Source organism: Aedes albopictus, chromosome 1 (assembly GCF_035046485.1).
Source record: "Aedes albopictus strain Foshan chromosome 1, AalbF5, whole genome shotgun sequence".
In the NCBI taxonomy this organism is placed as follows: Eukaryota; Metazoa; Arthropoda; class Insecta; order Diptera; family Culicidae; genus Aedes; species Aedes albopictus.
In genome coordinates, this window is record NC_085136.1 from 32,822,161 (window position 1) to 32,835,454 (window position 13,294).

The 13,294-nt window shown below is 38.0% G+C and overlaps 1 protein-coding gene across 1 annotated transcript in view; it reads left to right on the forward strand.

Moving 5' to 3' along the window:
- Positions 1-7,349: 7,349 nt before the first annotated feature.
- The window catches only part of LOC115256775 (pupal cuticle protein Edg-84A-like), a 34,715-nt gene continuing 28,770 nt past the window's right edge, over positions 7,350-13,294 (forward strand). Inside the window, exon 1 of the mRNA XM_062842336.1 lies at positions 7,350-7,668. Coding sequence (XP_062698320.1) covers positions 7,657-7,668 — 12 coding nt within the window. The 5' untranslated portion in view covers positions 7,350-7,656. The remainder of the gene's footprint in view (positions 7,669-13,294) is intronic.

Consider the following 13,294-nt stretch of genomic DNA (forward strand, 5'->3'; position numbering starts at 1 on the left):
GTTGTGAAGTTTATGGCAGTTGAACTGTTAACTCTATGATCGATTTGTCCCTTTAAATTGCATTGAGAAAGAGTTGGTTAGCAACCAAATCACCGAACAGCATTCTTTATCTGATATTTTTCCTTCTTTTAAAATAGGCTGCTATTTTTGCAGTAGCATTCATGGTATTTTTGCATATTTTAACAATTAGGTTTTATGCAACAACATAAATCATTGTACTTCTGCCACTTCTGCTGATATTGGACTTAAAAATTAACTAAACCACTATAAAATGACGAAAATATCAAAAATCGTGCAAATAATATGGTCTGATGTAAAACAGAACCAATCATAATTAAGGTCAATTGATCTATTATTCGCAAATTTCCACATGTTGGATACCATATTCTAATAATTTACTCCTAAAAGAAAATTTTTAGTGAAAAAATAGGTATTGTTTTTAATAAAATTTCTATAGTAACTTTAAAACAAACAGAGCTTGGGGGTACAATTGGTTCAAACTTTATATCAGATTTTGTTCAAACTCGATATACTGAAATCTTTAACGCATATCGTCAGATAACTAGAGTAAAAAGTTAAGAAAACATATTTTACTTCAACAGAATAAGATTGTTATTAGAAAAATCGCCTGTTTTAGTACATTTTTTCGAATAATTATTTCAATACATTGCAAACTTGAAATAAGAAGTTTTAAAGTCGTAACACATACAATTTACATCAAATTTATTGACAAGCGGTTATATTGTAATTCCACGTTTAAATGAACTTTTAAATATGTGTTCATTTTACCCACATCGATTGTTCATTACCCTCACTGTTTTTCGCTACTCGGTTTTCTTGCATTTTTTAAAATCGGAAAAAAATAAAGAAAACTGTATAGTTTTGACCAATTTTGTTCTTAGAATGTTTAGAACATAATCCCATCTAAGATATTACATGGAAAAAATGCAAGATTTTAACATATTTGCATTAAAAACGTCACCTAACGCTTGGGGTGTTCATTTTACCCCTATTTCCCGTACAACTAATTAATGAATTTTTGTAGAACAAATTAAGAAAATAACAAAAACATTAGAAAAAACTATGTCGTAGTGCAAAATCCACAATTAAAATGGGCAATACAACTTTTGCCGGGTCAGCTTGTGAGTTATATAAAACAGAAATTATGATTCAGAATTGCATAAAACATTTTTGGTGTCATTTATTAAAAAAAAACCGCACTAGTTCTCGCACCAAACCAAGATTAAAAAAAAATAATGGAATATTCAACGTCTTCATTTTATTAATTAAATACCCCCCGTATCTAGCAACCCTGCACGGAATGTTCTGGAAAATTCAATTGCCCTGCGCCGATCGAATCGAACTGATAGGGTCAAGTGGGGTAAAATGCCATTTTTCAAACTTTCATCGTTTTCAATGATAATTAGCCTCATTTGTTAGGCTTTCAAAGTGGTAACAGCAACTAGACAATATTTGCTCGATACTTCAGCAAAACTATTCACTAAACTATTGCATTCTCATCGATTTTTAGAGATTTTAAAAACTGATTCGTAAAACGGAAGTGGTGCAAAAAGACCATCTGCCGTGGGGTAAGATGCCACTTCATGAAAACATTCAAAAATTACGTCCACCAATTTTCGGACATTTGCGACTCCTTTCCCCCCTCTGTCACCCTTTTTTCGTATACTCAATAAACGGAGTGGTACCCCCCTCCCCGCAAAACGATGATCGTAATATTTGAATGACCCCTAACATGGAAAGCGTAGACATCAACAACCATGCGTCTCCATTTGTGCCTCAATCTTGTTGGAAACACTTGGCTGGTAATAAAATCACCAGAAAACCTTAATTGCAAGCACGAAAAACCGGAAGTTGCCAATTTTCATTGGGAAATCAAAAGATTTTTCGTGGGTTTGGTGGCCTAGCTTCTTGAAGAATGTTCGATGCAAACATATCTTGACACCATTCACCTATAGTAATGATCAAGTCCCATTCAGGAATGAATTTATGAGTTGGGCCATTTTACCCCATCTTGGCATTTTGGGCTTAGTTCCCCTAGGTAGGCAGGCGAGGGCAAGTGATCGGTCATTGAATGGGTCGAGTGAACGTTCCAGTCCACCCCCAAAGTCCTACAGTAAACGACCCAAACGACCATAAAGCAAAAGACCACCCATTTCCAGGCGTCGGGCGGCGATCGGCACGACACGATCGACCATCATTCGCATTCCACCCACCGAAAACAGCTGACCGAGCGTCGGAGATCGCGACGCCTAGCAGAGCGACGCGGGAGCGAGAGTGTACTCGACCACTCTTTCGGTAAAAACACGTGCGCGATTTTCTCTCCACTCACGGACAAACCAACGCACACATCGCACGAATAACACGAATATCAGAATTAACTATTTGTTGTGGGTATTTACTCAACTGGGGCATAAAACCAGGGAGGGTGCAGGCACGTCAAACGTCAAACTACGCCTACCTAATCTTAGACTCGTCAAAATACGAAAATGCCGAAAAATTCCACGAGGCATCCTCTAGAATCGTGCCTTTAGATGAGAAGGGCAATCTGTGAAAATTTCAGCTCAATCGGTTTAAAACTGAGCTAGCGCAAATAAGTTGAAGGTTTGTATGGGATCTTCAGTACAGATATATGGGAAATTGGATGACCCACCGTCTTTCATTCAGCACGCTGGTTGAAAGAGTTTGATTTGGCTCAAAATTGAAAAAAATGTAGTTGATATCCTAGGAACAACTTTGTTGAAGACCATATAATGATGATACTTAATTTAGTTGCGGTTTCAGCTAACGAAAGCAGGATGAGGATATCTTCCCCTGTTTACTCTCGGTTGTTACATGCAGCACGTGTTTGCTGTTCGAAACTTACTTTCTACATCATAGGCGACTATGTTGTCCGTCATTTCAATTTCACACGTACGTGGGCGGGTATCGAAACAATGAAAAAATACAGAGCCGCGTATGTTGTTGCGTGCAAGCTTCGACCGACAAACACGTGCTGCATGTAACAACCGAGAGTAAGCGGGGGAAGATGTCCTCATCCTGCTATCGTTAGCTGGAACCGCAACTAAATCAAGTTTTATCATGATATGGTCTTCTACAAAGTTGTTCCTTAGGGTATCAACTACCATTCTTTCAATTCTGAGCCAAATCGAACTCTCTGAACCGGCGTGCTGAGTGAGAGACTGTAGGTCATCCAATTTCCAATATATTTGGACTGAAAATCCCATACAAACCTTCAACTCATTTGCGCCAGCTCAGTTTTAAACGATTGAGCGGAATCTTTCACAAGCTATTACCACATTTACTGAGATCTTTTAAAAATAAATTTTCATCATTTCCATTTTGCTTGCAGTTCTAAATTGTAAATACAATACATATCGTAAATAACATTCAATATCATGTCTTTCTAGAAATTTCAGGAAATGCAACTTTTTTTTATATTTTTTTTTTGCAAATCCTCAGAAATTAAACGTAAGAGTAATTAAAAAGAAAATCGCGTTAAGTACTGTTCCTTTGAATTCCACTAAGAATTTGCATCCTTTGACAGATACGTATTTCGACCTCAACTGTAAGGTCGCCTTCAGTGTCTTGTACTTGACTCGACTACAGTACAAGACTGAAGACGACCTTACAGTTGAGGTCGAAATACGTATCTGTCAAAGGATGCAAATTCTTAGTGGAATTCAAAGGAACAGCACTTAACGCGATTTTCTTTTTATTTACAGATGTTTCCCTAACAAGCCCAGGTTAATCATCATCAAATGTAAAAGTGTTCTATGATCAGATTTAGAAAGCTTTTTTGATTATCTGACAGAAATTTCAAAAGTTTTACAAACAATATAGCTTTATCGAAAGTTAAATGTTCGCTAGGATGTTTCAGGTGGGCTTTTGGGGGCGTTCGTAGGCGTTTCACGGAGGTTTCAGATATGTTTCAGGGGTAGGCTTGTAGTCACATGACGTCCTTCTCGAGGTCGATTTTCTTTGAGCAAATTGCAACAGTTCTGTTCTGCTATAACGTAGCTTTTGCTGCAAATTTATTTACGGATTAGTTTAGGTGCAATTCATTAGTTTAAGTTTACTTACATTAATCGGTCTGCAAGTGCGGAGAGGTCAATTCTCCCGTACTCTTATCGTTTTCTGTGATTCCTGCATGTGAACTTTCTAATTAGGTTAAGTTATAGTATTAGAAACAGGTAACTTACAATTTTACATGAATCACTAACACTGTAGATAAGGAACAACTAATTTTAGATTGGTAACAAATTTAGCTGAGTAAAAAAGAAATAGTTCCAATATTCACCTTATGGGTTTGTCTAACTTTAACGAGTTTCACTATGACAATGGATATTTTACTGCATGACATCTGATCGACACAACTGTCTTCTCATCCGTCACTCATGCTCTGTCATCCTGACAAAGCTGTCAATGATTGTTTCGGCCGTCATGGTATTGTGACCAACAGTGCTGCCACATGGTGATTACATGGTATTTGAAGCGAATTCAGGGGGTTTCAGCGGTTCTCGGAAGTTTCAGGTGGGTTTATAAGGGCGTTTCATGGAGAAACCCACTGAACGCTCGGAAACCCTGTTAGACCCCATGTTACGGATCTGAAACCATCCGAAACCCTTGAACATCGCCGAATACCCTCAAAAACTTCCTGAAATGCCTCTGAAATCCCCCTTAAACCCCCTCAGACCCCATGTAACGTACCGGAAAAAAAGCGTTTTCATGCACGAAACGATTCAATGAGTAAATTCAATCCAACCGATGAGCAACATTTTCTTAGCATGCACGGGGCCCACGGAGAAGGTCTACGACCTTAGTTCCAATGTAGTTCAGTTTTAGTTACTTTTTTTTTTCAACTGAACGAGTGCGGCGGTCGTTTTCAGTTCCACGTTATAACATAGTCCGAGAGCGATCCAAATAGTTTGTGAGCGACCCAAACAAGTATCATTCCCAATCATCCACACACTTATCAAGCTGGTAAGTCTCGTCTCAAGTGGTGACTCGTGATAGTAAGTACCACGGAGGAAAACATTGACCTATAGAAAATAAAAGGGAAATTAGGCTGACACAAATTTCGATTTGCTCTTATGTCTTATGTTCAACATTTTGAGGGGGATACAAATCGAATATTCAAAAAAAATTGAACCTCTAAGGTGAAACTAGAGTCACCCAGAAAATTTCTTAACAAATCGGATGAGTTTAACGATTTTGCCTAATTGTTTGAATATTTTTTTTTTTAGAAATACATTTATTTTATATCGTCCCTCTTGGACGAATCAACGAGCATCTGTGACAATAGAAGAAAATGGGATTTGTTCCGGACTTATACAATGTTAGCTCTTGCTTTCAGCACGCAGCATGCATAGAAAAACAGACATTAGTAAGGGACACGCTTGTGTGGAAAAAAAAATCCGGGCTCCAGTCAACTTTTTAGATCCCATTTAGGTCTCATATGAACTGTGCAAAATTTCAGCGCGATCGTTGAAACTTTAATTTAGCGCAAGCAGTTTAAAGTTTGCATAAGATTTACTATGGAAAATGTTACACTTTTAAACAAAAAACCCCAGAGGCTTGCCCAGAGGTCACCCCTTGTCTCCTTAATACAAATCGAATAACGCTTCTTGTAGAAAAATCATTTATGAAGCTTTCCTTCGAAGACCGCAAAACGATTGAATGCTGGTGGAAAAAGTTATTGGTTTATTACCGTTAAGTGATCCAATGAACGGCTTTTTGTTTTGTTTTATCAGCAGCACTGCCCTTATCGTTGTTGCATGCGGTGGCGGGAGGCATCACCACCTTCAGGAACAGCAGCAACCAAGACAGCATCTACAATGCTGCTAATAAAACAAAACAAAAAGCCGTCCGTGATCCATATCGGTAATGAAGCAATAACTTTTTCCACAAGCATCCAATCGTTTTGCTGTCTTCGAAGGAAAGTTTCATAAATGATTTTTCTACAAGAAGCGTTGATCGATTTGAATTAAGGAGACAGGGGGCGACCTCTGGGATTTTTTATCTGAAAGTGTAACTTTTCTCATAGTAAATCCTATGAAAAATTTGAACCACTTGCACTAAATCATAGTTTCACCGATTGCACTGAAATTTTGCACAGTTCATATGGGACCAAAATGAAATCAACAAAGTCGACTGGAGCGTGAATTTGATGTTTCTTCCATACTAACAGACACATTACTAAGAAGAAATTTGCTGGTGTAGTATCCCTCGGTTCGATGTAACAATTAAGCAGGTGACAACTCCTCTGTGACGTCATTAATTCATTAAAAATGAATGAAGGTTCACGATTGAGTCATTTTATGTAAACACTAATCGGTGTTGCGTTCATTTCTCTCCAAAAGTGAAAGGTGGTGTAGGTACAGCAGCCCCACCATGGCGCAGTCCAAATTTATTTTTAAAATGACCATTAACGCGTGTAATGATTGCAAATGAGAGTACTACCATAGACTAATTTCAAGACCTCGAGGTTCCAAAGAAAACCATTAAATTTTGTTTGTCTAGTCCGGTACCCAATAATATTCATTACCGTGTGTTTTTTCCATGTAAATTGCATTTCGTGTAAATTACATTTAGCGTGTTACACCGATCTGACAGTAAAGGACCAAAAATAAATTACGTGATTGGATACCGAGGATTCTTCACAATCTGCGAACTTGACTGCGGAAAAATCGCGACCATGACGCCGCTGGTACTACTATGTCTGTTCATCTATGAGTGTGAGTACCTATTTCATTCCGCCTGGTCAACTTAACGCCTACTTCTTAAACTCATCTCGAAACCTGGCACCTACGCCGGTAGGTGTATTTCCTGCACTATGTTACCATAGGTGTGAAAATCTAATCAGCTTAAGCCGAATAATAACCTTGATAATGCCAAGAAAATTATACGGCTTAAATAGACCTCAGCGCTAGGGCTGGAAATGCAATTTTATCATTTTTGTGTTTTCCCCCTTTTGCTCAGATTTGTGTGGTTCTTACTCATTTCTGAACAACTTTTTCTTAGTGTGTACGCATATATTTTCAATGATACCGCATGTCTCCAGCTGTCTCCAGTAGATCACAGCTTAATGAGTTGACACTTCTCATATGGTACCGATGTGTACATTAATTTCGCCGTGATCAAATCACAATGCGCGCAGCGCGAGAGAACCAAACACGTGCTCGTCGATCGACCGCGTGCGCGCGTTTGCTTTGCTGCTATCGGAGGAGAGAAAAAGGCAACCAACAAGAGAGTCGCCGTCGCGTCGCCACGGCAACGTCGGCATGCGGGCGCGCGTCGTCCGTTAGACTGAAAAGCCGCCACGACGAAGAAAGCACCATGCTTTCGGTCGGCAGTGTAGGTTAAGTTTCATCGCCACGCGGTATAAAACCGCGCATCGTCCTCCCGGGGAAGGCACAGTCTTCGCAAACAGTCCTAGCGCAAGCTGCTAGTGAGGTTTCGGGTTCCAATAGTTACTAACTACTAGAAAAGTGCAGCCACCGACCGCCCCCCTGCCCAATAGGTTCTCTCGTCAGACGGTGCAACAGTGTTGTGTGCAAGTGACTGACGGACAATAATAAACAAACAAACAGTGCTGTGTGAGGAAATTGAAAGTGCTGCTGCAGTGATTGAATCATCATGCGAGCCTTCGTAAGTTTTGACGGTTGATTGGAGAACATCGAAAGTGTTTTAGAGTTGGTGTAACTGGTTGTGGAAGACTTAGAAAGTGGATAGCATCAAAGGGGTTAATTATTTCTTTGTGTTTTCATTCTGATGGACACGTCTGTGTTACCCTTTACGGGCTTATACCAACACATTGCTCCTTGTAATGACAAGTTATTCAGTACACGGTGCTCCCCAGACCGTTATTATAAAATAAAAATCTCCATCCATTCGGTGCCCACCATTTGTTTTCTATGGCTATCCTGCATGTCTGGACAAAATTTGAAAAAAATCGTAGGGCCCATTTTTTAGTTACGCCCTTTTAAAGGGCGTAAAGCTCAATATTCAAAGAAAAAATCGAAATATTTAGTGCTCAACCATTTTTTAACGATTTTGATGAAATATTTTCTTGAAGAATTGTATTGCATTGAGTATTAGATTTGTTTAGCATAGTTTTTGTTAAAATAATTGAAGAAAATATGACGTTTTTGTGAGTTGACATAAATAAAAGTGTATTTATATGAAAATATTTCAATAATATTTGTAACTTCGCAGGTTCAAACACGGTAAGAAAAACGTGAATGTATATAAACAAAAAAATAAAGTAAATGAAAGGAAAGCTCTTAAAAAGAGAAATTTAGCATAACATGTGAAAAGGGCCTAAGTGCTTTTTGTTAACAAACACGTTTCGATCGCTGTAGGGCCCAACTGTACCCACGAATATCTCCACCCTTTACCGATAGCCCGAAGATTGCACTTTCTGAAACATGTTAGTTTACAAAAAGCACTTAGGCCCTTTTCACATGTTATGCTAAATTTCCTTTTTAAGAGCTTTCCTTTCATTTACTTAATTTTTTGTTTATATACATTCACGTTTTTCTTACCGTATTTGAATCAAGATTTGAACCTGAAAAGTTACAAATATTATTAAAATATTTTCATATAAATACACTTTTATTCATGTCAACTCACAAAAACGTCATATTTTCTTCAATTACACAGCGTAACAAAAATTAACTTTTTGTCTGTCTTAGGAGCAAACTTATGTGTCTCCGAAGGGTTTTGGGCCGCTGAATCTTAATCCGGGCTCAGATTTGCTCTAACACGTCACAATTTTGAGCTATACCTCAATTTATAGGGCCAAATTTACGATTTTGGGCTTTTTTGACTGCAAGCCATTAAGCAAGGAAATATTTTTTTAAGCAATCAAAAGGTTAATTAGTCAATTAACATCTAAATTAATGACCTTTGCAAAATATTTCGTTTTACCAAATCGAATTTGATAGTTTTAAGCGATTTATGTTAGGTACGATATTTCCCATACAAGTCACCCTCCAAAAGTTGCAGGCAAGTTTTCATACTAACATAAAATGCTTAAATCCATCAAATTTGATTAGGTAAAACGAAATATTTTGCATGAGTCGTTAATTTAGATATTAATTGACCAATTAACCTTTTGATTGCTTAAAAAAAATATTTCCTTGCTTAATGGCTTACAGTCAAAAAAGCCCAAAATCGCATATTTTGCCCTATAATTTGAGGTATGGCTCAAAATTGTGACGTGTTGGAGCAAATCTGAGCCCGGATTCGTATTCAGCGGCCCAAAATCCTTCGGAGACACATAAGTTTGCTCTTGAGACAAAAAAATGTTGCGCTGTGTTATTTCAACAACACTATGCTAAATAAATCTAATACTCAATGCAATACAATTCTTCAGGAAAATATTTCATCAAAATCGTTAAAAAATGGTTGAGTACCGTAATCCGGGGTCAAATTGATCACTTTAAAACAACTTTTGCGGATAACATCAGTGCCTGTTCAAATATTGCCAAAAGAATTTCTGTAAAACCAGTACCCAGTAGATCTCCATTGAACCATGTGACAGAATTTTGTTCAACAAATTAAAACTTTAAGTTAAATAACTTCAAATATCAAAATATTGGAAATGCCACTTTGGGGCGAAATTGATCAGTATACAATTAAGCATCGGTTGGAAAGGAAAATTTCCTTCACCGCTTAATGTTGCTCTTCTAAAACCGAATAACGCGTTTAAAATCTTACAATTAGTGAATTTATTACTTTAAATGCAATATTAAATTTTGAAATTTCCCCTTAAACGCCTAAAGGTAGGCAATTTCATTTAAAATAAGTGATTTCTATCACAAAAAATGACTATTTCTTCATAAAATGAACTTTTTATAACTATTTCATTTTCTGATTAGCTGCATTACATCTCTACCAAGGCTCCACAAAAATGTTAAAACAGAGAATTCACGGGAAGTCCTATTAGCAATTGATTGTATAGTAGCAATGGTTTCAGCTAAATGAGAAATACATTGCAAATTCATTGAAAAAATAAGGCAAAACTAACTTTTTTCTAAAAAATTTAAAGTCTACACTCATCTCTAGACATCTACGAATCAGATGACGTAAAAAGTTTAAGATCATTACGACGCTTAAGAGTTCCTAGTATGGAATTACAATTTAGTACCCGAGTGATCAATTTCACCCCGCTGATCAATTTGACCCCGGTTTACGGTACTAAATATTTCGATTTTTTCTTTGAATATTGGGCTTTACGCCCTTTAAAAGGGAGTAACTCAAAAATGGGCCCTCCGATTTTTTTCAAATTTTGTCCAGACATGCAGGATAGCCATAGAAAACGAATGATGGGCACCGATTGGATGGAGATTTTTATTTTATAATAACGGTCTGGGGAGCACCGTGCAGTATCATTCTGATACTTTCGCAATGAAATCAATGAGAGATTATCATCATAAACAATTGACTAAACAAAGACTGCTTCTCAACATCTTCTGGTGCATTTCGAAAAAAAATAAGATACTCCAGGAGTTTTCAGGAGCGTTTCTAGAAGTTTTCAAGTGGTTTCAGGGGCGTTCCAGGGATTTGCATATGTTTTCAGGAGTGTTTTAGAGGGTTTCAGAGAGTTTCAGGAGGTTTCAAATGCGTTTCAGGGGTATTCAATGTATTTGATGAACGCTCTAGGTGGTCTTAGGGGATTTCAGAGGACTTCAAAGGCGTTTCAGGGAATTTCAAGGGCACTGCAGTGATTTTCAGACGAGTTACAGGGGATGCCAGGAGTTTTCATGGGGAGGAACTCCAGTTTAGCCGTTAACGCCCAAGGTGTCTCACAATTTAAATCTTTAAATAAATTTGTTATCATAGGTCAAGTCCCAAAAAATAAGCATGATTCGATGAAAAAAATGGAAGTCTATGGTGTGGTTCCAAGAAAAATCTTCATTTTAGGTCCTCAATATCTAATAATTTTTTCAAGTTCTATTTCAGTACAACTTCTATGCTATCGTTGATTTAATTGATTGATTTGACTTTATTAAAGAGACCTTCACGCTATCGTTATATTCTGATCCGTATAGATACAATACAGCTTTAAACAAGCGAGAGAGATGATAACCACTCAAAAAGAATAAAAAAGGACTTATAAATTGAGGCAGAAATTTAGCCCGATAAATACCTAAAAGTATGCATGGGCTTTGTAATTTCACGCAGATTCAACTGCACTGTTCAACATTTCTCAAATTTAATTTTCTAAAGCAAATCAAATAAAGTGTGCTTACTTATATGTAGCATAACCAAACGTTAAAATACTGTTGAAGTTATATTTTCCACAGATGATGATTTCTGATAAAGTTATTGATTGTTTCATTCAGTACCCCACAAAATCTTCCTACGTACTCACCATACGTACAATTTTCAGAAATATTGCATGTTTTAAAAGGAAAATCGTGTTAAGTACTATTTCTTTTAATTCCACTAAGAACTTGCATCCTTCGAAAGCCACGTATTTCGATCTCAACGTCTTCAGTGTCTCGTACTTACAGGTATTCGACTAACACGCCAAAGTTCATCATCATTCCATTTTTCAAACACCATCAATTCAAAAGAAGTCGTTCTCAATGTAAAATAAACGGGAAGAACCTTTGAGGGAACCCCGGCAGGAATCCTGGCATGAATACATAAAAGAATCCCACAAGATTCTCAAGCTTCACAGAATGTTTTGATAGAATACAAGTTGGAATCCCTGAGGCAATCCTAGTAGAAACCTCTGAAGGAATCCTTTACGACATCCCAGAAGGGATCTTTGAATAAACTCCAGCATTAATCCTTAAGTGTACTGACTAGAGCACTAGAGCACTTGAAAGAAACTTTGCAAGATTTTTCAAAACAATCCCGGTAGAAATTCGTGAAGGAACCCCGAGAGGATTTACTGAGGGAATTCTGGGAGGCATATCTGGTCGAATCCTGAGAGGAATATCAGCTGAAAGCTTGGTAGTAATCCCTGAAATAACCACAGAAGAAATCCCGGGAGGAATAGCTGTATAAAACCCAAGTGGAATGCCTGAAAATTTCCCAAGAAGCCAGCAAGGAACCTATACCTAAAAGAATTCCACTAGGATTCTCTGAATATATTTCGACAGAACACTTTGAAAGTATACTAGGATAAATCTGTGAAGTGATTCCAGCAGAAATCCATGAAAGAATGTAGAAAATAATAACTAAAAAAATCCTTTCAGGATTTTCCAAAGCAACCCCTGCAAAAATTTCTGAAGTGAACCCAGCAGCAATCACGTACAGCAAATCTGAAAGAATCCCGGGAGGAAACTTGGGAAGATTCTTGAAAGTAATGCCTAAAGGAATCCCGGAAAGAATTCCAATAGGTGTCTCAAAAAACACCTCATCTCATCTAATCTCATCTCAATTCTTCGCCCTACTCTCTAGCTTCTACCTTACTGTCTTCTCTGCCCTCTATACCAACCCTCTACCCTATGCTCTATCATAACCTTCAACCCTACCATCTACCCTACTCTCTACCCTACTCTCTACCCTATCCTCTACCATCACCACTGCCTTATCCTTCACCGTACTCTCTACTCTAACCCTTCACCATACTCTTTATATTGAGCTTAATCGTACCGTCTACCCTACTCTCTACCTTAGCCCTTCCCCTACCCTCAACCCTACTCACCATCCTACCCTCTTCTCTATCATCTACCCTATCTTCTACCCTGACCTTCTACTCCACTCCCCCCCCTACTGTATCTTTCATTAAAACCCTCTACCCAACCGTTTGCTCCACCGTTTATCCTACCCGCTACCCTACCATCTAACCTAACCCTCTACCTCACCCTCTACCCTTTAACTCATCAAGCCCGATCCATAGATACCCATATTGCATGGTATCATAGCTCAAACTACCACTCCATAGCCGCCATCTTGGATAAGGTCCGCCATCTTGGATTTTAAAATGGCGTCGGATATTCATTTTTGAGTTCTACTCATGAAGCCCGATCGATAAATACCCATATCGCATGGTATCATAGATCGAACTACCATTCCGTGGCCGCCATCTTGGATTTGGTCCGCCATCTTGGATTTCAAAATGGCGTCAAATATCGAGTTTTGACTTCTACTCATCAAGCCCGATCGATAGATACCCATATTGCATGGTATTATAGCTCAAACTACCATTCCATGGCCGCCATATTGGATGTGGTCTGCCATCTTGGATATGGTTCGCCATCTTGGATTTCAAAATGGCGTCGCATATTCATTTTTGAGTTCTTCTCATGGATTA